At 41.2% G+C, this 27,317-nt stretch overlaps 1 protein-coding gene across 14 annotated transcripts in view; it reads right to left on the bottom strand.

The window, feature by feature from the left end:
* The window catches only part of EYA1 (EYA transcriptional coactivator and phosphatase 1), a 349,308-nt gene that overhangs the window by 29,661 nt on the left and 292,330 nt on the right, over positions 1 to 27,317 (bottom strand). For all 14 annotated transcript variants that reach the window (XM_053208728.1, XM_053208730.1, XM_053208729.1 and 11 more), the window contains one exon: positions 25,908 to 25,997. In XM_053208728.1, the coding sequence (XP_053064703.1) occupies positions 25,908 to 25,997 (90 nt within the window). The remainder of the gene's footprint in view (positions 1 to 25,907; positions 25,998 to 27,317) is intronic.

Here is a 27,317-nt window from a genome sequence, read left to right as displayed (position 1 = left end):
AGTTGAGCACATACGCAGTAATCTGTCCTGTTGAGGTTGCAGGTGCCCAAGGTACCCCTGTTGTGTTGGGGTATCTCGCGGGGGGCCTCATTTGGGGAGAAGGTAGCAATTCTCATGACCTCTCGTAGATTTTGCACTCAACACTCATCTGAGCCGGCCACTGGGTGCCTTAGCTTAGAAAGATTGTCATTTATTCATTCATGTGTCCTATTATTTATAAAGGGGCTACTATGTTCTAGCGCTATTCCAGATGCTAAGGACACAACATTTAACAGACAAAAGTCCGTACCGTCTTGGAACTAACATCATAGTGGGGGAGACACCCAAACCAGTAAATATGCAAAATGTACAATGTGTTAGACGGTGATAACTGCTAAGGAGAAAAAGTATAGCAGGCAAGGGAATGATGCAGTGCCGTGTGGGGTCTCCGGAATGGCCTTGCAGGCCAAGGAAAGAGCATGTTCAAAGGCCCGGAGGCAGCAGAACCCTGGTGTGCTGGAGGATGTGGCAGGAGGAAGGCACAAGTGATGAGGGAGCATAAGGCACGCTGAGGGCAAAGTACAAGCTAGCACCTCACCCCTTCCTCCCAGGCGGGATATGTGTGATATTCCTCAGACACTCCCGGCTGCCCAAGAACAGGGGAAAGGACAAAAGCAAATGGCTGACTGATAGAGATCACAGTCATGCAGGACAGGAGTCTCCTTCAGTTTACAGAAAACTTAGTTAACGGCAAGAAAAAGGCAACCTTACCCATAGACTAATCTCTATAGACTATAGAAACCTATAGTCTATCTCCCGGAGCCCTAACATCACCCTTATGAAGATGTAAGGGGGTTTAAGTGTAAGGGGGTAAAGCAATCAGGTTATGTGGGAAACAAAGGGAAATGAAAAATTAAATTCCCTTACTGCCTACAGCCCAGTGACAAGTCCTTGAAACAGGCAGAGTGACCTCCCTCTAGGAGCTCAGCTGCCTCGATGATGACACTTTGCTACGGGCAAAAGGGAATCTTGGCTTAACAGCATCCTGACCCCCCTGGATCCTGTGAGTCTCCTTAGACACATAAAAATTCCTTTGGAGGGGTGCCTGGCTGGCTCAGTTGGTTACGTGATGGACTTTGGCTCAGGGCATGATCTTGCAGTTTGTGAGTTCGAGCCCCGTGTCGCGCTCTGTGCTGACAGCTCAGAGTCTGGAGCCTGCTTCAGATTCTATGTCTCCCCCCTCTCTACCCCTCCCCTGCTCACATTCTGTGTCTGTCTCTCAATAATAAATAAACATTAAAAATATTTTTTTAAAAATTCCTTTGGAAATTTCCTTTATCTCTACCCACCTCCCCTAAGATATATGTCGGTAATCACACTCTAGGCTTATGGCCCCCTGATATACATCTGAAGGGTCTCATGACTGAAGTTTACTAAACAGTAATAAATGATGTTTTCCTAACTATAGGTACCCCCTTTAAGGTCCTGAAAACCTTGCTTCCAAAATACCTTAGAGACTTACTTTATCCCTAACCCCCTCCCAACCTGAAGGTATATAATCAGTTACCTGTCACAACCCCTGTGCAGCTCTTCCTGCCCACGGGTCCTATCTCTGTGCTTTAATAAAATCATCTTTTTGCACTAAAGATGTCTTCAAGAATTCTTTTCTTTGGCCATCAGCTCTGAACCCCACCATCATCCCCCAAACCCCATCATTCAAGGAGGAGGTCAGGCGGGAAGAGTTACAAGGGCTAGCAGGTGACAGCAAGGAGTTGGCTTTGGAAGCAGCATCCAGTCATCAGCCCCAGCCCTCAAGGCACGTACAGTTCAGCAGGAAAGACAGAACTTAATTAACTACACACATGATAAATTACAGTTGTAGCAAATGCTGCAGAACCGCCTTGAGGAACATTCAAAGGAACCTCCATCCCCCTGCTGAATGGCTGAATTCTATTTAGTCCAGAAGTGCTTCTGAGGTCTGAAAACTCAAATTCTGTTTTCCCAGCTCGGGGAGGGACAGCACCAGGTAAAGAGATACAGGGCAAACTTGCCAGAGATGGTTCGTAGTCACTGAAGCTGGGTAACAGGAACAAAACATAGCTTTGGGATCCCAGACTGTTGATGTCAGACATCTACTTGTGCGTGGCGGTGAGGCGGGGTGGGGGGAGGTGGCACTTATTGGGCAAGTTATCCCCTCTCTCTGGGAAATAGTTCCAGACACGCAAGAAAACTCTTGGGGAGCCAGAAAGCAGGTCCCCATAAGGGAAGGCTATTGGAGATGGCTTGTGTTACCCTCGAAACCATACATTCAAGAATCGCTATGGGAGCTGGCAAGGGATCAAGAGGTGGGAAAAGAGTCATCTTTTGTCCATGGCTTTCCAAAGGGATGTCCAAATCAGCCACATTTGTGCATAAAGGCTCCGTATCAAGGCAATAGTAGAGGAATACATAAAAAACATTTTCATTGGACCAATTTTCATATACACGCACAGAGCACAAATTCTAAGCAAGAGCCAGGACCAGTGCCAGGCAAAATTGTGACTATCCTTCACTAGAAACACTTTACGATTAATTACCGAACTTGGATTACTGCTAAAGCGACGTGAGGTTGGCCTGCCCCTTTTCAGAAATCTTAACGCACAGAGAGGAGACACAATCTGTTGACACTTGATTATCAGAATGTCCTAGTTTGATTCTTTGTATCACTTGAGTATATTCCTCCTTCCCCAAAGTAAAGACAACCTACTTCAGTAAGTCCTTTCTTCTCATTCCGTAGAGTTCTCGTGGGGGCGGGCACACGGTCTCCCTCCCTCACAAATATTCGTCCTTCTTGTTGAGTTGAATGAGTGTTGCTGATTTATGGTGAAGGTAGAAGAGTATTTATTGGCGTAACTCATTTCACAGACGCAAAAAATGAAGAGTCAGAGAAGTTATATAATGTAAGCGCGGAGACACTACGTCTTTGACCTCCAACTCGCCGGCTCTTCCCATGCCCCGCAATTTCACACGATGCAGACCACTGTCCACTCCTCGTGGTGGCCGCCATTTGGATCCTTCGTGGCCTATCGGTTGTTTGGAGTGTAGGGACTACGGCTCCAACACTTACCCTCCCCTTCTCCTGCCCCGCTCCTACTGTGCCCAGCGTCTGTCACCATGGCCCCCTCTCCCAGCCTGGAGCTCGGACGGGAGTCCTCCGTCCCCCGGGACAAACCCCGGCCCTTCATCTCACCAGTAGGCCATCAAATGACTGAAATCACCTTGGAAGGAGAGCCACTGTGGCAACTGGGCCTTTGCCAGGGGGTGGGAGTAGGTGGTGAGAGTGTAGGTGTTAGTGTGGCTTTGACACAGCTAGAAGGCTGGAGGCCCAGGAACAAGGATCTGACCAGGGGAGAGGAGGTGAATGAAGGCAGACGGTAACAATCAGAGAGGCACGGGGTTGAGCCCACAGGTGCTAGTCTGCAACCTCCGTTCTCCACAAAAGGTTTCTACAATCATCTTGCAGATAAACACCACCAACCAAAGGACCAGAGTTTACCCTTGCCTGGCTTCCCTTTATGTTCCATGGCCCGTGTGCTTCACAGAGGAGTAAGATAAATAAAATTAGCAAGCTTTAGTACCTACTGGCCCTCAGCTCGCAGACATCTAAGCACTCGTGGGGCTGGATTATAAAATGCTCACATGGATGGCTGGGGAAAACTGCCAACACATGAAGCAGCTAAACACCAGTCCTGGTGTTGGGAGTATGAAGAAAGCCACATGGGGTACGATCTCAACAGCCATGCGGCAAAGGCACATTCCCTTTCAGAACTCTGGTTGCACTGTTATTCTGCCTTTTTGGTCCCTTCTGTCATTATTTTTGGCACTGCAACTCAAACTGACCTTTCTCTGATCCGTCATCATCTCTGGCCTTCCAGGGTCGGGCCACAGACATGTTCTTTTGGACCAAGCCCCAGGAATAACTCAGATTTTGTACAGGGGCTCATATGCAAAATATTAAGTTATGGCAGAATTTTTCTGCAAATATTTATTCTGCTTTGATACCATAGTGGTTGTACTTTTCCTCCAAGCCTTTCACTTGTGCCATAATTATGTAAAAAAACACCATACCATTCAAGTTAGCTTAGGAAAATTAATAAAAAAAAAATTAAGACAGTTACAATGGGTCTTATTATCTATGCCAAGCACAGTGATGTAATAACCGGCCTGCTGAGGCACTATACCTCTGAACTTGACACCAGAAACATAAACTCCAAGTAAACCTACAGTCTTTGAATAAATAGACTCTAAGAAGACTCTAAGGCAGACTGCACATTATGAAAGGGAACAATGTAAAAATGTTACAAACACGTCTTTGGAGAAGTTGAGTTGTACAAGCCCAAATTCTGCTGACCGAGGCTACGTTCACTCCATTTTCCAAATTTACCGTGAGAAAACTAACCCGAGACTGCCAACTAATTGTTTCAATACCTTCCTTTACAAAGGAAAAATGAAAGGAAAAAAGAGACACGAGAGAACGGGCTATTTTCATGGTGCCTGTGCGTTGGCGTGCCTATGGCGACCAGCCGGAGTTAGCCAAGGCAGAGGAAAGGATCCTTGGGTCCTCTGTCCCCTCCTGTCATCAGGCAATTACATCCACTGCTCCCACCTCCCCACGGAACAGTATAGATACTCGCTCGGTACCATAGACACCTACAAGTTACTAGAAAGAAGTTTCCCTCTTATTTCTGAACACGAAAATGTTTAACTGTACAGAGTACGGAAGGATCTCCAGTACTTTAGAGACAAACACACAAACTGTCTGAAAGTTTTATCTTGACAAGTGACCAGGAGTACCTTAGACAGAAAAAAGGGGAAAAAAACCATCCCTTTGTGGATCTGTCCACGCTACCCTCTTTCTAACAGAAAATCTAAAGCGTACAGGTGGGCATTACAAGGTGACCAGTATTCGAGCGACAGAGCTTTTAAGGGAGTGATTTCCACAGCGGTTTTTGGAAATAACTCCTGACTCCCTAGACATTTTTATAACTTCTTTGGAAAAAATGAGGTTAAATGGATCATCTCTAGAGATTCTCTGTGATTCAGAAGTCCAGGGGGAAGGGGCGATCCAGGAATAAGCCAACGGATGGGAGAGATGTGAAGAGTGCTGTTTCTCATTCATGGACAATCACACTGAGTACGTCCGTCTCTGTGGGTTAGGCATTTTGTCCGTGAGTTAGTAAATTTGCAAAAACCAGGTTTTTACTTGCACGATTCTCTCTGCAAAAAGGAGGCTGCCCAATCAGCATACTGTGTATTTAAACTTAGTGATGTGGAATAATATGATTGCAATGTGCTTTTCTAAAGGTGTGTCAAAGCCCGCACTGCACTTTTAAATCGACAGAATAAAGAGCTTAAGTGCTGCTGTGCCCTTGTGCCCAGCATCAAGGGCTAGACGCGAGCCTGCAGCATGGCCATGTGGAAATGGGGTGTGGTGTGCTATTCGCAGCCCCTCAGTCCCGCGTGTGCAGGTGGTCTGGACCTATCAAGCCTGTCTGGGGAACACCTCACGACCCTCCCATTTCCCTCGCTTTCCCACCACAACGCTGCCTTGCAGAAGAAAAGGATGCAGATTACCTGTGGCTAAGGCACAGGAGAAGGAGTTTTTTTGAAATTGGCCTCATTTGGTTTGCCAATTTTGGGAAATGTACATTAAGGAATTAGAACATATCCAGACAAACTCGACTTTAAATTCTCACTCTAGAATATGCACTCAGCATAGTATAGGCACGAATGCATATTAAAAGTCAATATCTAAATGTCCCTCTATCTGTTTTGACAGGAGGACAAAACTAATAGCAGCCAGTCGGGGGGTGGGGGGGAAGAGACCAAATTTCAAATCTCAGAAACTAATAAGGCATTTTAACATCCAATTTTGAGATTTGATAATAAAACACAACTTGTAAAGATACACACTGCTTTTAACTATTGTGTCTTACTTATAAAAACAGTATTTTAATCTATTTAATGGTACAATATCTTGTAGAGATTACCAGAATGAGACATTGATTTTACTAGAATTCTGTTTCCATTTGCTAGGAGACCTAGGTACTTGTATTTGAAACCCAAGATGTGAATTACAGCAGTTTCAACAAAGGTAAGAAGGCATTAACTATTTCAATCTGGTTCTGTTTAGATAAATATTCACACACTATTTAGAGAATAAAATCTTTACTGAAAGTGCCTGAAGATGGCATATTAAGGCAAAAGATAAAATGAAGCACTCAAGTAATGTTATTTGTAGACGTACAAAGGTATGCTAAATATTTCAGATCACGACATAAAAATTTACAGGAATCTCAAGCTTATGGTTAACAACAAATAAAAAAAGAACATTTAAAAATATTTTTCTAGGGGCGCCTGGGTGGCTCAGTCGGTTGAGCGTCCGACTTCAGCTCAGGTCACGATCTCGCGGTCCGTGAGTTCAAGCCCCGCGTCGGGCTCTGGGCTGATGGCCCAGAGCCTGGAGCCTGCTTCCGATTCTGTGCCTCCCTCTCTCTCTGCCCCTCCCCCGTTCATGCTCGGTCTCTCTCTGTCCCAAAAATAAATAAATGTTAAAAAAAAATTTTTTTTAAATATTTTTCTATATTAATTTCTTTTCAAATGTGCTCGTTAAAAATAAGATGTCATCATCAGGAATCACATGAAGAGTTCCTTCTTAGCGAGTGGTGCAGTGTTAATAAATCTGATATGCCAGCTTCACTCTCTCTGCAGCTCCTTCTGTCTCACTATGAATACCTTCTTTACCCCACGATTATATAAAATGTATTTCTCTCTATTCTTACTCTCAATGTTAGCATGAGAAAAAGAGAGGCCAGAAAAGAGAGAGCCAGAAAGAATTGAAAATAAGCTCTTTACAAATAAAACGGGCTAATTTAAAATTGCTCAACACGCAATCAATGGGTTCCTTTAATTGATAACTATGGAATCCATGGCACTTGGTCTAATGACTTCAACACATAATTACTTTTTAAAAAGTTAAGGATACAGTGAATGCTTTATATCGAATGCTGCAAGATCCATTCTTCATTATGTCCCGCGCATTCAATACCCCTACCACATGATATCATACACAAGAAGCTCAGGCCCGAATTAAAAGCTTCATTTATGATTCAGCTAATGTCAGAAGATGAGGTATTTTACAAATTGGTGTGGGAGCCAGTGAAAAGGGTGCACACCTTCAAATACAAAAGAGCACTGTGCAATAGTGTCTGATAATATGTTAAACTGCATTATACAGTTTTATCCTAAAAATATCATCCATATTTTTAATTGTATCATGTGATTTTTCATGTATTAAAAGATTAAAGGCAGACTTAATGTACGAAATATTTCAGAACTTAAAAAAAGGAAACAGCATATATCTAACATAAGTGTCATCCTTTTGAACGGTGAGTCAGAACTTCTCTTACGAATAAGCCTTTGATTTACTGCCGAACTGTTTCTCAATTTTCAATGGGTTTGCTCATCATTTTGCAAACACAATCTGTCACTGGCAACAGTGTTCTTTGTAACTCCTGTTGCCTTTCTTCTAGATCATTCCTGCTGAGACCATCTCCTGAAGAAGAATTTTTCATAGTGACACCAACCCTCATCTTGCTGTGAATAATCACATTCTCATAAAAATCATTCTTTTTATCCCAAACTTGTGGCCCAAAGCACGAAAAGATACTCCAACTAGGAGCCCTTTTATCCTTTGCTGCAGTCACGTTCTTTAGTCCTCGTTGCCATTTGAGGAAAGTGAATCATATACTAATTTATTCACAAAGCCTTTAACTACAAGTTTTAATTTACACAGAATATGTCTGTTTTGATCACACACAAACAAGGAACAAAAGCTGTAATATTAAATAGGTCATGTTTTAGGAGTTTTTTTTTTTCTGGAGCAATTTTTACTTTAAAATTAAATATTTGCAATAAATATTAGCTCCAGTTTATCACCATTCTGTACCTATCAATTCATCTTCATTTAACTGCAAACCACACATCAGGACAGCTTTTAAAGAGTTACTTGAACGTAATTGGCTTTTTAAGTGACCCTTTTATGCAAGGGTGGGGAGTGAAACTTGAAAGTTTAAAAGAGCTCAATTTATTAATTTAACACATCATATGGACTGATACTTTTATAATAGTAAAAACTCCTCAATTTCATGTAGAGGAATGTGTAGCTCGGAATAACATCCTTGGTTAGTAAGTTGATAAAAATTTTCCAAGCCGATTTCTTTTGCCATAGAGTTATTACTGACTCTGGAGAGAAAAGTATGCAGAAGCGGACAGCGGCACTTAAAAAAAAAAAAAAAAAGGGTTCTGTGAGCTACTGGAAGGTTCCATGTCACTTGCCTGTTAGCTTCTCATGGGGAAGTGAGGACCTCTCAAGTGCACTCTCTTACTCAAAAGTTCTCTCCTCTCTTCCAAGTATTATGATCTGAAATCCTACCCCCTGAAATCATTCCTTTTGAATGTGCTTTTATAGGACAAAGACTTCAGATTAGGACTAAATTATTTAAGCCTCATTACTTTGGTGTGAACTGTTCTATCTGATTGTGGTTTCCTCCAGCATGGGGAGCTCTGGTATGCCCCACCCACTGGGTGTCAATGCGGGAGGGGGAGGGGTGGGGGCCTGAATGGAAAACTAAGGAGAATTTTCATCCTTACTCATACTCTCACTCCCTAGAAAACCAGCCCTTTCTTTTTCCATGAATATTTAAAGTAACAGATAATCATGTTTTGGTTGTTCGTTATAAATCTGGTTGTATTCAAGAAAATATTATATACCGTGAATATAGCATTTATGTTATGTTATATATTAATTGTGGAAATATCTCTAGAAAATATATAGGACACACACTCTCTGTTCTTTTGTTCAGGTTGTCACACATTCAACTAATGACTGATGGCCTATTTATACACCAGGGATCACACCAGGCACCAAGCATTCAAAAATAAAGCAGATACACATATTGCCAGTAAGGGCCGATAGACATCACAGGGCTGGAGAGAGCGGTGGGTGCAGGGGAGGGTCACTATAATTTTCTCCCAGGGAAGGAACTAGAATTCTTACAGAGCTTTGAGAATATGAAATGGAATTCATCATACTGCTGGGACTCTGTTTTCAACCTTCACCTTCAGAACATTTTTCTCAACGTAGGTTTTGCTCTACCTGAAAATACAATTTCCAACATGCAATATCAATTTCTTGGAAGCGGGTAATACATTTCACTTCTGTTTCTGTCCGCCTCTGCCTTTTAGCCAGAAGGTGGTCAATCCGTACTTGGGAAAAATTAAACGGGAAACAATAGATTCCAATGAAGCTGGGCATTCAAGGGCCTCTATAATGACCTTAACCTCGGCTATCCAGGGCCATGCTCACCTGTTTACCCCTTGCAGCCCACTGCACACTCTGTGCCGGGCCTCTACTCCCCTTTCACAGGCAATAGCTGTGTCTATCATCTGCTGGCATGCCTCCCCTTTCTCTCTCCTGGCCAAGGCAATTAATTCCTCTGTCAAGCTTTTAGGGTTTTTTGTTTTTTGTTTGTTTGTTTTGTTTTATGTTTTCCAACCTCTGATGTATGCTCTGTAACCCACTGAATGACGGTAAGGACAATTATTGAGAGCCTACTATGTTTTAGGTGTTATTTCTAATCCTCCCCAAAGCCCTATCTACTTTTGATGGATAAGGAAATAGACAGATAAGTATACCACCAGATAATAAACTCTTTGAAGGAAGAGAGAACTTCTCATGGGTCTTTTTCTCTCTGTTTTCTAAATAGGACCCTATTTCTGACTATTTCTTTTTGATGTGGACCAAGCACACGGCTGACATGGAACAAAACCTTTCCAACGACCCGATTGACAGAATTAGTTATGACAGAATCGATGAGCCAACCGGAAGATAAGTGATAATGTTGCTGCATTATGTCACAGAAGTGTTAAAAAGCAGTTTTATGAAAAGAAATTTATTTTGTCTGACCATAACACACACCCATGTAGAAAATTCATGCAAAACAGAAAAGCGTATAAATGAAAGAAACTTCAGTTCCATCCTTCAGAAGTCACCGCTGTTAAATTCTTCCACTGTCCTTCCTGCCCTCCTACTGACTCAACTGTCCAAAGTTCCTCCCGTTCTCCACAGGGCTTACATTTTCATTGGGGGACACACACCTGAAAAGCAGGTACAACCAGATACGTGTTTTGTAGCCTCTTTCCCCTCCACTCAACAATATGTTGACATTTTTATATTAATCATCTGTGTTATTTTTTAAACTGTCCTAATATTCCATTTTATGCGTGTTTCATATTTCTTTTAACCAGGCAAGGGCTGCTCACTTCCAGCTTTTTTTTTTCCCCTCTGGACCGTTAACTTCAGTGGGGCAACAACTGGCAGTCCTCGTTACAATTCTATTTTAGGCGCCTAAAATCATGTTTCCGCATAGCACGGTCATTGCTTAATAAATGTTCAAGCGAGTGACCAGTGTGAAGGATGTGTGTCAACGAGTTTATGACATTCATTTATCTCCTTAGGCTATATTTTCCTCAGCTGATAACTTCGATCACTCAGAGGCTCGTTTACTATACTGCTGCTTAGATCACTCTTCTCCAAAGCCCACCCCAGGCAGTTCTGCTGAGCCTTGTTAATTTTTCCATCAGTGTGTGAGTCACCCTCAAATTTCTGAGCAGCACCCGTGCTCGACTCCACCCCCCTCCTCTGGGCTTCCCCGAACTCTAAGCTCCTTGAGAACAGGAATAGCTTCATCTTGTTTGCCATTATCACGAAAAATAGTTTTACAGAATCCATTTGTGTCTTGCCTCAGATATAAAGTTTCAAATATTCTCTTGGATTTGGAGACAGCCCTTATTGGCAATTGCTGCAAGGACCTTGGCCAATAATGAGGAGGGGCTTCTGCTTAGGACCATTTTTAACAGGTATGCGATTATAAGTAGAATGAAATATTCATTTCTGCCAATTGAAATTTAAATGTTTTTCGGTATAGTTTAAAGAAAGTAAATGTTATAATTGCTGCTTTAAAAAGAGAAGAATTTCGGGGCATCTGGGTGGCTCAGTCGGTTAAGCATCTGATTTGATTTAGGCTCAGGGCATATCTCACGGTTCCTGAGGTCAAGCCTTGAGTTGGGCTCTGTGCTGACAGCAGGGAGCCTGCTTGAGAGTCTCTCTCTCTGCCCCTCCCCCACTTGCACTCTTTCCCTCAAAAGACATAAATGAAATTAAAAAAGAGAAAATATTTGTGTTTTACCCGAACCCTACATGTTCTTACTACATACGTGCTAAACACGATCTTTCATCTGTTAATTTTCCGAGGTACTGATTTTTTGCTTAACAGATATAGCTGATCTCCAAGTCTAGTAGGGTTGCAATATATGTTTAAAACAAACAATTCCCACCAACTGAAGGGATATCTTGCACATAAGAGCTCCCTTTAGCTTTCTGACAAAATGCCAGTACCAGGAGATAATTCTCAGTCAATTATTTCTGAGGCGGTGAACAAATCTGCAAAATAATGTTGATAAAAACATGGCATCCTCTCCCCTGCCCTGACCCTCCACCTGCCTTACAAAGGAGTAGCACACAATTAGCAGTGAGAAGAATCCAGGATTTAGAAAGCGTTTCCTTAGAAATGCTGTTCGCATAGAGGCTCCATTGTAACTGCACTGAAACAGGAGAAGTCCCCAGGGACTGCAACTTAGACACATTTTGGGGAAGTTGAAGTTACAGGCTTTCTCTTGCATTAGTCAATCTAAAAAAAGGAATTCCTCTCTGTACTAAACAAACTTCCTATGCAAGTAAATTAGTAAAATCAGACCTCACAAAACAGTGACTCTTCCCCCAGATTGAAGATTAGTAAGCACCTGTCAAAATCAAGAATCTGCACGAAAAGCCTGTCTTGTGTGACACCAACAGGTCGATTTCACGGGAGTTTTTAAATAGACCGACAGCCATCCGGCCAACTGCGGGCAAGCTGACGGGGCATTTCTACTCAGGAAGGGTGGTCCTCCTGTTGACTGAGGTCCAACAAATGGCAGGCACTGGGCTGGAGCTCTAGATTCTGCCATTTCCTAATAAGCCCCCGGGTCATCTCTGAGGCTTGTCAGGTTGACTGTGTGAAGGTCACACATCGGTAGGAAATGAAGACTGAACTCGGGGTCTCTCCATCTCTGAGGCGTTCACTCTTTCCGCAGACCACACCACCTCCCCACAGCTTCGTCCTCCGAGAGACTATGGCAAAACCAGGAAGGCCGTTTATGTCATGGGCAGGTTGACCATCAGTTGGCTAGAATCACCACTGTGGCCTCACAGGAGTCGTTCCATTTTCTGAATCAGGAATCTTCAACCTATATTCGGATTCTGGGTTTCCAAACAAAAAATTCACAAAGGGACCGCTCCTCTGAGATAACTTTTTTTATTCAGTGCATTCCTTCTTGGCAAATCTTAACCAATTGCAAGGGTGCTGGCTTCAAGCTCAGTTCTCTGAGCTGCAGACCTGCATGCCGACCACTTGCAGGATGTTGTACACTTCAAATCCCACATCTCAAAACCGAATTTAGCATCTGCCTGCCAAAGCCAGCTAACTGTCCTGGGGTTTTAAACCTCTATCTGATGACTCAAGCCAGAAAGTACGACTCTTGCTTCCCTCCCCGCGACGATGAACGTATTCCCCAGTCTTTCCAAACTACACTCTTAGCTTTCGCATCTGCCCCTGTATTCTGTTCTCGCAGGCAAACCCTGGTGATCTCCCACCTAGATTATTGACGCCCTTGACCTCGCAACGCCATTCATGCCCATGGTAATGCTAAACATTCTGTAACGGTTACCACTGGCATTCCGTATGAAATCCAGCTTCCTTAGCAGAGTGTACAAAGCCTTCCGTGACCTGGCTCTAGTCTCCCTTTCTATCCTCTTACCTCACACCGCCCTGCGTGCACTCTGTGCTTTATACCTACTCGAACTAAGTGCCTAAATGCCACATGCTCTCATGTCAAAGATCACTTCCTTGGGCAATCATTTTTCTGACACACACAGCCCTGGCACCTTGCTCTCGATCTGGGTGAGCCATCCTGCCTTTGGACTCTAGTAATATCCTTACATATCCCCATCACCGGGAATATCATTCTGTAATAAAATCGTGCTTTTGCTTTTCCGTCTCCACATAGCATCTGGGCTCCTCGAGGGCAGTGATATATTTCATCTCTTCTCTTCTATGTCTTGTATAGTGTCCAGAATGGCGTAAGCAGGAGTATATTTACAGCATATCAGCTCTCCTTTGTAATACAGGGGCAGGAAAATATTTGTCTATTTAACAGTAGGAATTTACAAATGTCTGTCCACTGCCTGCCTATTTATCTACCTCCCTATCTTCCAACTTTCGCACAGCAGATGTTAGGTTGCTTGAGTAGCTACTGTTTGGAAGACAGTGAAAACCAAAGCTTTCAAAGAACAGAGGGCGCCTGGGTGCCTCAGTCGGTTAAAAGCGTCCGACTTCAGCTCAGGTCATGATCTCGCTGTTCCCGAGTTCGGGCCCTGCCTTGGGCTCCGTGCTGACAGCTCAGAGCCGAGAGTCTGTTTCGGATTCTGTGTCTCCTTCTCTCTCTGCCCCTCCCCAACCCGTGCTCTGTCTCTCATTAGGGAAAATGCCATTATTGGGCTTTGCCATATCACATCAAGGTGTGACAGCACCGGGATACTCTACCTCCTTCATGTTGCTAAAGAGCAACGGTCAGCTTAGGAGACACAGCTAGACAGGTTTTAGTGCAATGACAGCTGTGGCAGGAAACCCTGGCTTCAACCTTGGCTTTACCAAAGTGTCTCTGGGCAAAAATCACTTCAGTTCAATGCTTTTTTTTTTTTTTTTTTTTTTTTTTTTTTTTTTACTGACAGGAGGAGTTTCCCTGAAGCTTGCTGCTCTCCTGTCTTTCTTACTTGACCAAGGTTGGACCAGTACCCAGAGCCCAACAGTGCATCCCCACTGCCGCCATGGGGACGTACCCAGGGACAGGCTTGCTCTGCCTGGTGAGGAGACTTCAAACAAGGCAAGGCTCTGCTCCACACTGTGGACTACCAGAAAGTTCCATGAGCCATCCTTCAATCCTTCCACGATCCGGAATTGGACAAGGAAAGGAAAACTGACCAGCACGAGCAAAGAAACACGCGTCTTTTTGACACTAAGCCAGCATCCTCGTCTTCTACAAAGGAGCGGCACAGCATGACAGAAGCCAGAGACAGTAGCTATTTAACTGCCAGCAGTGAATCTCCTCTCGTGGACCTGGGGGTGGGAGGAGGCTACGAATGAAGAAAGGGCAAGAGAAGTACTGTGCGATGTGCTTGGAACCAGCTGCATTTGCAAACTAAACACTGGCAGATTCGTTGTTGTTGTCGTCATCGTCTCTGGTGTGATTAGTGTTGGAATTCTGCACGGGGATTATGGCAGCAAACCAGCTACTGTCTCTTTTCCTTCACTCCCTAACCCCTCCTGAAGTCACTCCCTCTTCTTCCTCCATAGCTCTACTGTCTCGGGTTTGACACGTAGAAGATACCCGTAAACAGTAATAGCCTAGATTTCTTCAACTGCTTCCTGTGGGCGGGTGCTAGTTCTGTGCCCTTAATGATATAGAAGTAGGGAATCCTCACAAGGACCCTGTGAGGTGTGTACTATCATCATTCAATTTTAGAGACAGGAAATTAAGGCACAGAGGGGTTCCTCCACGAATGCATGAATTCATGAGTTCAAGTTCTGCTATCTCTAGCACCGTAAGAGAACAAATCATATAAATACGGGGCTTTGAGTCAAGGTGGAATAGCTGAGTCATTGATTGACTATAGTCCGTAATTGGCTAATTATAAGAAATATTAGCTATCGAAAATAAAAATATAAATAAAACATATTGTTGTATTGGTGGCAGATGGTATTAGACCACTACTTGGAAATAAGTCTTTTTTTATTGTAGAAAATATTTTTGTAATTTTTTTCTCAAAGTTTATTTTTTTATTTTGAGAGAGAAAGAGAGCACAAGTGGGGCAGGGGAAGAGAATCCCAAGCAGGCTTTGCACTATTAGCACTGACCCTGATGTGGGAATTTAACTCACAAACCAGGAGATTGTGACCTGGGCCGAAGTCGAGAGCCAAATGCTTAACCGACTGAGCCACTCGGGCGCGGCGTCTGTAACACTTTTAATGTAGCAAACCCTGTATCTTTTTTTTTTTGATGTAAATACCTTTGATTTTTTTAAACCTTAAACTGGAAGCACACTGTAAATGATTTATAACATACCTCTTCCATGTATATTGTATTTTGGCATTAAGAACTTTGAAGATATGACTTTAAGGAAGGGGCATCAAAATTTAACATCTTGGACAATCTAAATTGTTTTCAAGGTTGTGATTAATCATTTACTTGTAAAAAGTTAACTTTTGCAAAATATAAAAGCAGGTGTGCTCATTGTAGACTATTTAATTCGAAAGTTTTGGAAAAAACTAAAAAAACATATGAGAGCCTTCCATGTACCAAGTCCTGTGCTAGAAACTTAGGATGAGGGCGGACAAATCATGGTCTCTGCCCTTAAGGGACTCCCTAGTTGGGGACAAAGAGCAGCAGACAGGAAACGGTAGTAACAGAGTGGCAGGTGTTGTTCCAATGAGAACAGCTTCCTCTTAGCACTACCGAACCCCAGATGCCTGCCCGCATCTGAAGCTGCCAGTTCTGCCTTTCTTCTTATCTTGTGTTCCGGATGCCACCCATCTTCCCTTGCTACCCAAGGACTTCACTCTCACAGTTTCTCTCTCTTTGCTACCATACATCTTTTCTCTTCCACTGAATTATATCCACTGAGGCCCAACATGTCTAAACATCTTCCGTGGAAAAACTCCACGACCTCCCTTGATCCTCTGATCCCCTCCATACACCAACCCATCTCTCTACAACCTGTCACTGTAGACACTCAATCCTTCCTGACTTCACTTTGTCAACCCTGGTCTTCTCCTCAAACCGCTCCAATTGTCTTCCTGCTTCATTGAAATGGTGCTTATCAGAGTCATTAACCGCCAAGATTCTTGCCAAATCCAAAAGCTACTGCTCTGTTCTCGTCTTACTCAACTTTGGTGGCAATTGGGACACAGCACATCATCCCTTGCTCCTGAAATGCCATCCGCTACGTTGCTGTGATACCCCATACTTTTCCACCCTCTTCACTGTCTATTGTTTAACACATCTCTTGAAAGTTCTTTTTTCTTGGTCCTGTTTCTGATTATTAGAGTGTCTAATACTCAATCTTAGGCCCTCTTCTCCATTGGCACTCTTTCCCATAGAAGAGGTCTTTACGACTTTTAAAATGATATCCTCAAGGGGGGCCTGGGTGGCTCAGTCCGTTGAGCGTCCAAGTTCAGCTCAGGTCGTGATCTCACGGTCTGTGGGTTCGAGCCCCACATCGGGCTCTGTGCTGACAGCTCAGAGCCTGGAGACTGCTTCTGTCTCCCTCTCTCTCTGCCCCTTTCCCACTCTCACTTGATGTCTCACTCTCTCAAAAATAAATAAATGTAAAAAAATTTTTTTTTAAATAAAATGATATCCTTACATTTGCTTCTCTCCTCTGAGATTCAAACCTATAGTACATAATTTCTTGACTTGGATGTTGAATATGTATTTCAAATTAATATGCTCAATGCAGAATTTTTGAGTACAACTCCTTCCCCACCCTCACCACCCCAAACCCACTCCTCATCTCAGATAATCCACCACCCATCTGGTTGCTCAGGTCAAAACCTAGTGGTCATCCTTCATTCAGCTTTCCTTCTCCTCCAACCTCTGATCCCTTAATCAAATCCAGTCAGTGTTTCTACTAAATTATACTGTAAATCCTGCAACTTCTCACCATGTCCAGAACTGCCGCCATCTCAGCCCAAGGCTATCTGGCTGGCTCAACGGTCTCCTAATTGGTCGCGTTGGTTCCAGTCTTGCCTTTCCTCATACGCTAATCAGGCTGAGCTTTTAAGAATATAAACATTTTAACATGCCCATGTTTAAAACTCTCCAATGGCTTTCTACTACAATTAGAAAAATCATCCAGCTTTCTCACCACAGTCTACAAGGTCCTTCACGATCTGGACTCTGTCACTGTCCCCCCATTCACTCTGTTGCAGCCATAATGGTCTTGTTTATTTCTTGAAGGAGTGAAACACATTTCCACCTCAGGGCCTTTGCACTTGCCGCTGACTTTCCAGAATGCTTTTCTGTAGTTGTAGCTGCTTCCCTCCCAACTTCCTGGTTTCTTCACAAATGTCCTTTCCTCAGGGATACCTCTTCCTGAACATCTCAGCTAAAGATGCCCCACCTCAGCTGATCCATCCCTTATCCAATTACTGTTTCATTTTCTTCATATTTATTTCTACATGACATTATTTTATTTACATAGTGTTTATCTCCTACTTCCTCTACGGAGTGCCAATTCCATGAGAAAAACCTTAACTCAATCATCACTGTATTCTCAGCATCTAGAACACTATGCCTGGAACTTAATAGTTGCCCAATAAATATGTATTAACTACTGAATAAAGGCAGCAGCCACAAGATATAGAGAGATTACAAAATGCTATGAGCATCTCAGTTCTGGAGCATTACAGAGAAACAGCATTTGTGTGTGTGTGTGTGTGTGTGTGTGTGTGTTTAATGTTTATTCATTTTTGAGACAGAGAGGGGGACAGAGTTCAAGCAGGGGAGGGGCAGAAAAAGAGGGAGACACAGAATCTGAAGCAGGCTTCAGGCTCTGAGCTGTCATCACAGAACCCGACACGGGGCCCGAATTCACGAACTGTGAGATTATGACCTGAGCCGAAGTCAGACACTTAACTGACTGGGCCACCCAGGCGTCCCAGAGAAACAGCATTTGTAAACCCATTATCCAGACTGGCAACTTTTTAATATATTTACCTCTAGCTAGTTTTTAATACCATATACATTAAAAACAGTAGTATGATTTATTTTGTAGACTTACTTTAAAATTTTATGTCATAACATATTTAAAAAATATATTTCCCTCCAGTTTTTTTTTCAATATGCCATAATCTTTTTTAAAAAGTTAAACTTTGTTTTCTAGAGAAGCAATAGACCTACAAAAAAAATTGAACAGAAAGCAGAGAGATTTTCCATGTGTACCTTGTCTACGTGCATGCACAACCTCCCCTACTACGGACATCTTAGAGCGTTACATCTGTGATGATCAAATGAATCTACACTGACACATCATTATCGCCCATAGTCCATCATTGACATTAGAGCTCACTCTTGGACTCTTAAAAACTGAGAACTGAGGGTTGATGGGGATAGGGAGGGAGATGGGGTGGGTGACGGGTATTGAGGAGGGCACCTTTTGGGATGAGCCCTGGGTGTTGTATGGAAACCAATTTGACAATAAATTTCATATTAAAAAAAATAAAAGAGCCCACTCTTGGTGTTGTGCATCCTAAGGGTTTTGACAAAAGTAGGATGTTGGGAATCCACCGCTGCAGCATCACACACGACAGTTTCACTACCTAAAAAAATCCTCTGAATTCCCTCTATTCATCCTTCCCTCCCTCTAACCCATGGCGACCAACTGAACTTTTTTACTGTCTCCATAGTTTTGCCTTTTCTAGAATGTTAAATCACTGGAATCATCCAGTCTATAACCTTTTCAGATAATAGGGCATACTTTCAAACATTAAGTTACCCTGTACTGTACAGCCTATTATTTTATACTTGAAATGGACCATGAATATTTTCCTTCTATTTAATATAGTCTTAAAACAATCTCCAATGAGGATGTGCTATAATTTATTTCATTCTTTATTTATGGGTATTTAAAACATTTCTGTATTTCAGAGTTAAAAAAAAAAAGGCCATGGGGAGATATAGTGTGGGCGGAGAGAACTTCTAGAAAGTACCTGTCTTGAGTTAGCGTCTGTCATTCAGTAGCTGTATGAGCTTAGACAAATTTTAGTTTAATCCTCCAAGATTTGCTAGGCTCCTCCACAAAATGGAGATAATGATAGTGCTTTTTATCATAGAAACCTCAGGGTATTAAGTGGAATAATGTATGTAAAGTATTTAGGACAAGGTCAATGACCGCTTATCACTATGTTATCAGTTATCTGTCTACAATTCTCTTTTCTCAGAATAGAAGCGAAAAGTGGAATTACTGAGTAAAAAAATCAGCACATTAAGCTCCTGAATACATATTATCAAACTGCTTTTCTGAAAACTCGTACCAATTCACATCCTTATCAGCAGTGGACACAAGTTGTTTATCTTACTGCACTGTAGACCACATCACTGATTTAAAATCTTTGCTGGTGTAATGGGCAGGGGCTGACCACTTTGACATTTCTGATCACCAAAAGTGAAATCTAACATCTTTCCTTCATGTGTGTGGACAATTTGAATGTTTTCCTCTTGTGAACAGTCTGTCCCATGTTCTTTGCTCATTTCTTCTACTGAGCTATTTCTTTATGTTTTTTCTTAATGAATTGACATCGATTCCTTATTATATGTGTGTGTTCATTTAACACATACAAAAGTCTTCTAGAAGTTGGGGCTGTGTCTGAATGATCTTTTCTCCCCCTGGTTAGTCCAATGCCAATGTAGGCCAACACAAATCTTCATATCATTATAGAATTCTAAGACATTTACTATTTGGTTGAGTTGGATGCTTACTATTACCACTTTCTGACAAAAAAATTTTAGGTATTTTTGCCTATTCTTTCAAATGGACAATTTTGTAAAACTGTTCAAACGTGTTACAAAAAGAAAGGGAAAAAATCTTTTATTCAAATCCTTAGATCTCTCAGTAAGATGTCAAAGTTTTATTCATATATTTCTTACAATTGCCTCTTGTATAGGTTACTTATTATTTTTCCTTTTAATTTTGTTTTCATTTTGGTGTTGCAGTTTCTGCTACTTTAAAATTATAATTAAAATTTCTGCATGTCTGACTATAATACAAAAGTTATTGATTTTTAAACTTAATTCTATAATCTTTCACTTTTCTGAAGCTTATTATAAATTCTAAGACTATTCAAGTTTATTTCAGCTTTTATGTATATCAAATTTTCTGCAAAAACAATCATTTCCATCGCTTTCATTTCATTAGTTATAGCTCATGTCTTACTGTGCCCCAGATTCCTAAAATAATGCTGAATAATAGTCCTGACAGAGAGCATTTAATTTTTTTTTTCCTTTTGTAATGACGATGTGTCTCTCTTATTTTACTGCTAAGTACAATGTTGGCTGTCAGTGTAAGGTAAATACCTTTTATTATGTTAAGCAGCTGTATACTTTGACTACTAACCTTCTGATGAAGCTCACAATTAACGAAGTCCTTGAATAGATTTTTATATATCTATTTCTTACTTCACATAAAAGAAAAATATAGAATCTTGTAAGAAATGAAGAAACAGGAAGAACACTTAAAATTACTCATTAGTAATAATAACAAAATACGACATTGCTTCTTTTCAGCCATCAATTAGGATATAGCTAAATTCAATATTCACTTATTATATCTAATAATCATTTGTTACTCAGAAACTGTAGTTTGCCCTCTAAACTCAGACTTTTGCTGTTAATCTTGTTAACCAAGGAAATGGACAAGACCAAACAACTTACCTTAAGACACAGGAAGGCAAACACAGGAGACTTAACTGCGGAGAACAAACTGAGGGTTGCTTGAGGGTTTGTGTGTGTGTGTGTGTGTGTGTGTGTGTGTGAGAGGAGGTGGGCCAAATGGGCACGGGGCATTAAGGAGGACACTTGTTGGGATAAGCACTGGGTGTTCTATGTAGGGGATGAATCACTGGAATCTACTCCTGAAATCATTATTGCACATTACATGCTAACTAACTTGGATGTAAATTTAAAAAAAAAAAAAATTAAATAAAATAAATAGATGAACTTCCTTTTCAAAAATAAAGACAAAGAAGGCAAAGTCAACTCTGTACTCTCTTCCATGGGGAAGGAAATAGAAATTGATTCTATTCTAAGATAACAGATAAGAATTCAATCTAAGTCATTTAATGGTCAAAACGTTGAAGGCGATATTCTGGTTGTTACAAAAGATGTTATCAGGAGTCCAAAAAATATGATACTTTATGTTTGCCAAATGTATAAGGAGAAAATAAGAGCACAAAAAGCCTCTGTACAGAGCTGAAAACATGCCATATGTGTATATGTGTATGGGTACATTTGGAATAGGATACTGATAATGCATGCACATTTTCATACAGTTGCTCTTGGCTTGTGGAAGGGACTGAAAACAGAGAACAGCTCGAAGCTCTTCTCGAAGCGTCCTCTCTGGAAGCATCCATGAGATGCTTTCTCGGGCAGCAGCAGAGAACCAGAATTTCCAGCACCCACCACAAAAGCTGGACTCTGGGCACAAGAGTTCCTTTCCTACTTATTTATAGAGAATAAGGCCCTTTCTAGGTGAATTACATTTTTCAACTCAAAAAAATCAACCTCTGAATTAGCTAAAATTTTACACTTTTGGCAACACTGGCAGTTAGGTCACTACAAAACATGTCACGTGAAATCGAAGCTATTGAGCATTGGCATGGTTGGTACTTGGAAGAAAGATTTTTTTCGTAGGTAAATACAAATTTATAAATACCATATACTAAAATAATTAACAGATGATACCCTAAGGGTTAGAGTCATAAAATATTATCACAAATTTAAAGAATGAATGAAACCAAGGGGCAAACTAATTTCTTTGCTTTATAAGAAAAATCATTACAACTCCCTTCCTTTAAACCACAGCATTATTTAGAGACTGTTTTCAGCAGCCTTCCACAACCTTTGCCTCACCAAACCCAGGCTAGCCTCTACGGAGACCGGAACTTTCTATCCCAAGCCTTTTCTTAATTTTTTTTTTTAATGTTTATTTATTTTTTTGAGACACAGAGAGACAGAGCATGAACAGGGGAGGGGCAGAGAGAGAGGGAGACACAGAATCTGAAGCGGGCTCCAGGCTCTGAGCTGTCAGCACAGAACCCGACGCGGGGCTCAAACTCACGGACCGCGAGATCATGACCTGAGCCGAAGTCGGTCACTTAACCGACCAAGCCACCCAGCCACCCCTATCCCAAGCCTTTTCTTTGTAGAAAAGGTAAAAACAAAGGGGTACCAGAAGCGGGTACTTAAACGACAGATCTAGGACAGGAGTCTACATGGCAAAGACTCAAGAAAGGACTGAGGCATTCATGTGAATCCTGACACTAAGGAATCCTCTGGTCTGTCTCAACTATGCAACACACTAGGAAAGGGAGAATGCTCTAATGGAGCCCCACACTTAACTAGATAAGTGTGGTGCATACAACCCCTTCACGTGAAGACAGAAGGATGAGGAGCGTTCCTGCTATTTCCCAACCCTGATCCCTGCAGTCAGGGAGTGTGCTCTGGGAGCAGAGGCCCGTGAAGGCCACCACGTCACCAGCACCAGTTAGGATGGCAACCGTAATGCCAGCTCAGTGATACAACTTGACACCCGACAGAGAGCAAGTTCAACATAGGCTTACACCTTATTTTTAGTTGACTTATATGAAATAGTCTCCCTGACTGTGGAAAAAAATCTAGTGGGAGAACTAACCAATAGCAAATTAAACTGAAACGTTATCGTACACGAAAGGCCTTTCCTCACTCTGCCTGCAGGTGGCCTTTCAATAAAAACCCAACAGAAAGAACTCTTTCTCCATTCACTCGGAGTCATACTTTGCTAAAGAAGCTGAAGAAAAAAAAAAAAAACAAAACACCTCTAGTTCCATACCGTCACTCATAAAAAATGACTTCCATATAAGCATCATCACATTGCACACGGAGACCCTTTGGTAAAATGATACGCGGGATGTTAAATAGTCTTAGAAATAGGAAAGCCAGAAGTACACTATGGAAGTAAAGTTTAAACCCTTCTCTGGGAGTGGGGGGGGGGGGTGGGGGAGATAGTATTTCCTTTGAAAATTACGTCTCCCTGTCACTCATGTTCCTTAACATGTCAAATATTTTTCAATGGTACCAAAAAACAAACAAAACAAAACAAAACCCACAAAATTTCTCCATTTAATTCCCTGCCCTCCCCCCCACCCTGCTCCGGAGCGTCAACACAATTAATTTAAATTGTGACTGCTTTTATTAAAAATTGTCACAAAATGAGGTGACACACAAGACTTTTAAAACTAAAATGATTAACTGTTTTAGTTCTTAAAGTACAATTAAGGCATTTCTAAATTACTTTAAAATGATATCCTAAAATTTTCTAGTAGCTCCAGAACGATTTGAAACATATACTCTGATAACACAAAAACTGTTACTAGAAGCCTCTCACAAGTGTGTTTCGTTATTCAGAATCTCTTATAAGCCAAAACTGTGAACTAATCAAATTATACAGAGGGGTGGCTGGCAAAAAAGTTAACTTTTTAAAAGAAAATGAGGCCAAATGTCAACAATTGGAGTTCGGAAATCACACTTCCAGCTAAACAATAGATCCGTTAATCTCCTTGAAATTACCTGTATCAGAGATCTTAAAATGTTAAAAACATGTAATTTAAATATATTAAAATATCCACGTCTCTTACTGCACCACATTGCTCATTAGAGTGTGAAATTAGGCATTACCACACCATTGCTGCCTGATGAGATAATTTTGGTTTTCTTGGAAATAGAATGCCAATACATTTATTTTTCCCAGGAAATAACTCTGCTTTTTATTTTGAAAGAAACTAGTATTTGCAATGACCAGCCCCAGGTCTGAATTACCAAAAACATAAAATGAAATACTGAAATAAGTTTAAGAACCAATTTATTTTTGAAATATTGTGCAAATCTAGAGCAAGTAAACAATTTTCAAAGACGGAGGTTAAATGGATCTTTGATTTATACTTTTGTTGATACCTTTATATTACTCTTAAGTAAAATAACTTAAAACTAAGTTTTGTAAAGTTGTAAGCTTCATTTTTCTACTGTTGCTTTGTATATTTGGTTGAATTATATCTTTATTCCCTTCTCTACTTTACATAAGGCAAAGTCCTTATGCCAAGAACAGAATCAGACATTTTAATGTCTGCATCGACCCCCAGTTCATCATTTTCTTTTTATTTCAGTTTGGGCTTATGGTAAAACTATATCCCCTACATTTCTAAACTAGAACTTTCAAGATGTACTTTCCATGGATTTGAGCGCTATTTTAGATACTCTGTATACAGTTCACTGTGAATAATGTCAGTAAACAAATGAAAATCCAGCTGTTATATCAAAACCAAGTTTGGAAGTTTTTGGTCTATATGATACCGAATTATTGCTTTGGCTAACCTCTCACTTTTCACCACAATAGTTTTGCCACTGCATACACAAGCTTTGGCATTTGTAAGAAGGTAAAATTTGAAAGCAATAGCAAATTGCTGCTAATTTCTTCTTGATGGGTGCTATTAACACCTATTAACATCAGTAAGAGTAACAAGGTTGTACCCAAGACAAAATATCAGCCTAGTCTGTATCATTAGAAACAAATGGAAACTTAGGGAAGGAGTTTTAATATACCAGTAAAATATGGAATTTTTTGTGCTGTTCTCTTATGAGGTGAATCACAACCATAAATCAGAAACAGCTTTTGAAAATAAGAATGATTATTAAGCTCTTCTAAAGGCAACTCTGAACTTGTCACTCACTGGGAATATTTCTACCTTAAAAAATAGTAATGCCTTACATGTAATTTCCTTAAGAAAAGCAAATACTTTAAAATGTGAAAAAAAACTGTATTTTACCCTAAGTGTAAAAATAAATATTTCACTAAGGAATGGGAAAAAATGAAGCACATTTAAATAATTTTATTGCACCGAAAGTTGCCAATTCGTCTACGAGTAGTTTCATTGCAGATGAAAAGAAATCAAAATACAGGACAGATGTTGAACAAACCGCATTTAAGTTCTGTCACACTGGCATTTTTCAAATGATTTTGGCTCATCTATTAAATAAGGTGTGTTTTGCTTGATTTCGAAAAGGGAAACATCAGGAAATATTTAAAGGCCAATTGCTGCCCATTAACTTTGATCAGTAAAAGTTCTATTTGAATCTCTCAGATTCTTCTGTCTGAAATAACACACATTTATAAAATCTACCAAAACAACAACTTGATGATTAATGCCTGTTGGCAGCCTTACCACAAGCTTGCTTAACAGCAGGATTTAAATAAACAACTGTCTCTATTAAGAAGAGGGTGAAATGTAGTCATAGTCATGTTTTCTCCTAACGGTGATATAGGAAACAATACTCTCTAGGCTTAAAAACGCCGCTAATCGAGATCATCATGTTAGACAGTGCCTGTAACAAGTTTAATTAACCATCTTACAGAAGTTCCTCCCCAAATTACAATGGACAAATAAAATCATCAGCAGTTTGACGTAAGAAATCCTGGCAGTCCAAAGGGCAGAGGCCTGACTAAAATATCATACAATCGGGCCAACCGGAAAGAAAACCATAGGACTCCATAGGATAAGAGGCTGACAAGGAGAGGGTAAGCCAGTGTTGCTCCTTCTGTTGGATTCTGAAGGTAACCCGTCTCAGTGGTAATTACGTAGCTGAGAAATCTGTAGCATAGGATATCAACACAGTTTAATATTTAAGAGTTTTGACATCAAGTTTTAATCCTTACCAAGGGTCACATGGAATCTAACCTCGAAACACAACAACCCAAGGAAAGCAAAACAGAAATACCATGAAGGCAACCATATTACCACATAATCAGTAATGAATGGAATCTCATTATTTCCGTTAGATAGTCGCAAAATATCTCACTGTTATTGCAAGACCACTCACCGACTTCCAGGCACGCAACATGAAGTGTGTATACAATAACCAGAACTTACTTCTAAGTCGTTGAAAAACAGATGTGTGTCTGCCAAGTTGAAAATCATTTCTTCCATGCGCAGTCCAAGGGAAACTGATGTAGGTGGATCCTAAAAGAAGAATTTTTCAGGTCAAGAACATCTGTACTTCAGGTTCATGGAATACAGTGTCACAAGAAGAGGGAGTCAGTGCAAGGAAGGGCCAAGAGCAAGGGACTCATCGGGGAAGGTTGGCCTCCAGCTGCTCCTGGTGGACGTGATCCACTCTGTGTGCAAACTTCAGTGACTTATCTTATTTAACAAGTGACCCCAATGCTGTTGGTACTTTGCATAATGAAGAGATAATTTGCTGCTTCAAATATTACAACAATATAAAATCTAGGGTTACTTAGGCATATGGAGTAGAGGAAATTTATCTTCACAGGTGTGTGTCAGGAGCAAGAAATTCATGGACTGGAGAAGACACTGTGTATGTTACGCCATAAACCAAGAGTATCTAACAGGTCTGCCACAAATACCAGAAAATAGGTACAATAATAGATTAATTTCAGAAGGGTAATAAATACTAATTTTACTCCAGATGATAACTATCATTATTTGTTATTTTTTGGGGCTGTCGGCCAATTTGGGGTATACTCACAGTAGGAAGTTATAGCCACTCTGAGCAACGGGCACTATGCCCAGCTCAGAGAGCTGATCCTGACATTCATGCGACACCATCCAGTTACCAGACAGCCAGGACCATACCAAAGGCACGGGGGCGGGTTGGTGGGGGGTGGCGGGGTGGGGGGGGGGGGAGGACCAGCATCCTGAAATGTATATGCAAAGCTTAAGCCTTGGGTGCTACTGATGATCAGGCTGTCTCATACACTCCATATCCGCATGACATCTATGGGCACTGAGATGAATTCAGGGGCTGTGGAAATAGTTGCAGTTTTCATGGTGTCAATGTATTTGTAATGTATCACATCCAGGAAACAACACGGTTCTTGGTGAAGACCTTGCATAACTAATCAAGGAAGAAAACACGTCCACAAAGTCTACAAAGCTGTAATGAGAGTTTTGGAAGGTTTCACCGGCATTCTAACAGCAATGTTGGCTGTTACACGTACGACATTTTAAATGTTTTCAAGCAATAATTTCTGATAGCCTGTTTCATTATTACATCAAGCCTCTGGAGTATGTGTAGAGTCCACCTGTATCATCACTTAACTAGGGAAATTATAAGTAGAAGAATTATGCCTTCACATATGTCACCTGCCTACTGGGGTACACTTTGTGTGCCTATACTCTCTGACAGAAGACTTGCACGTTTTCTGTACGGTCTTCTGAACACAGCATCTTCATTCCAAAGTCTGTGGTCTACTCCCTACTGCCCACATTTCTATAGTCTACCACGCTCTTGAGTATTTATCTCAAGTCCCGTCTCTA

This window comes from Acinonyx jubatus, chromosome F2, assembly GCF_027475565.1.
Source record: "Acinonyx jubatus isolate Ajub_Pintada_27869175 chromosome F2, VMU_Ajub_asm_v1.0, whole genome shotgun sequence".
Lineage (NCBI taxonomy): Eukaryota > Metazoa > Chordata > Mammalia > Carnivora > Felidae > Acinonyx > Acinonyx jubatus.
Note: the sequence above shows the minus strand (reverse complement) of the source record. Positions and strands in the feature narration are given on the sequence as shown.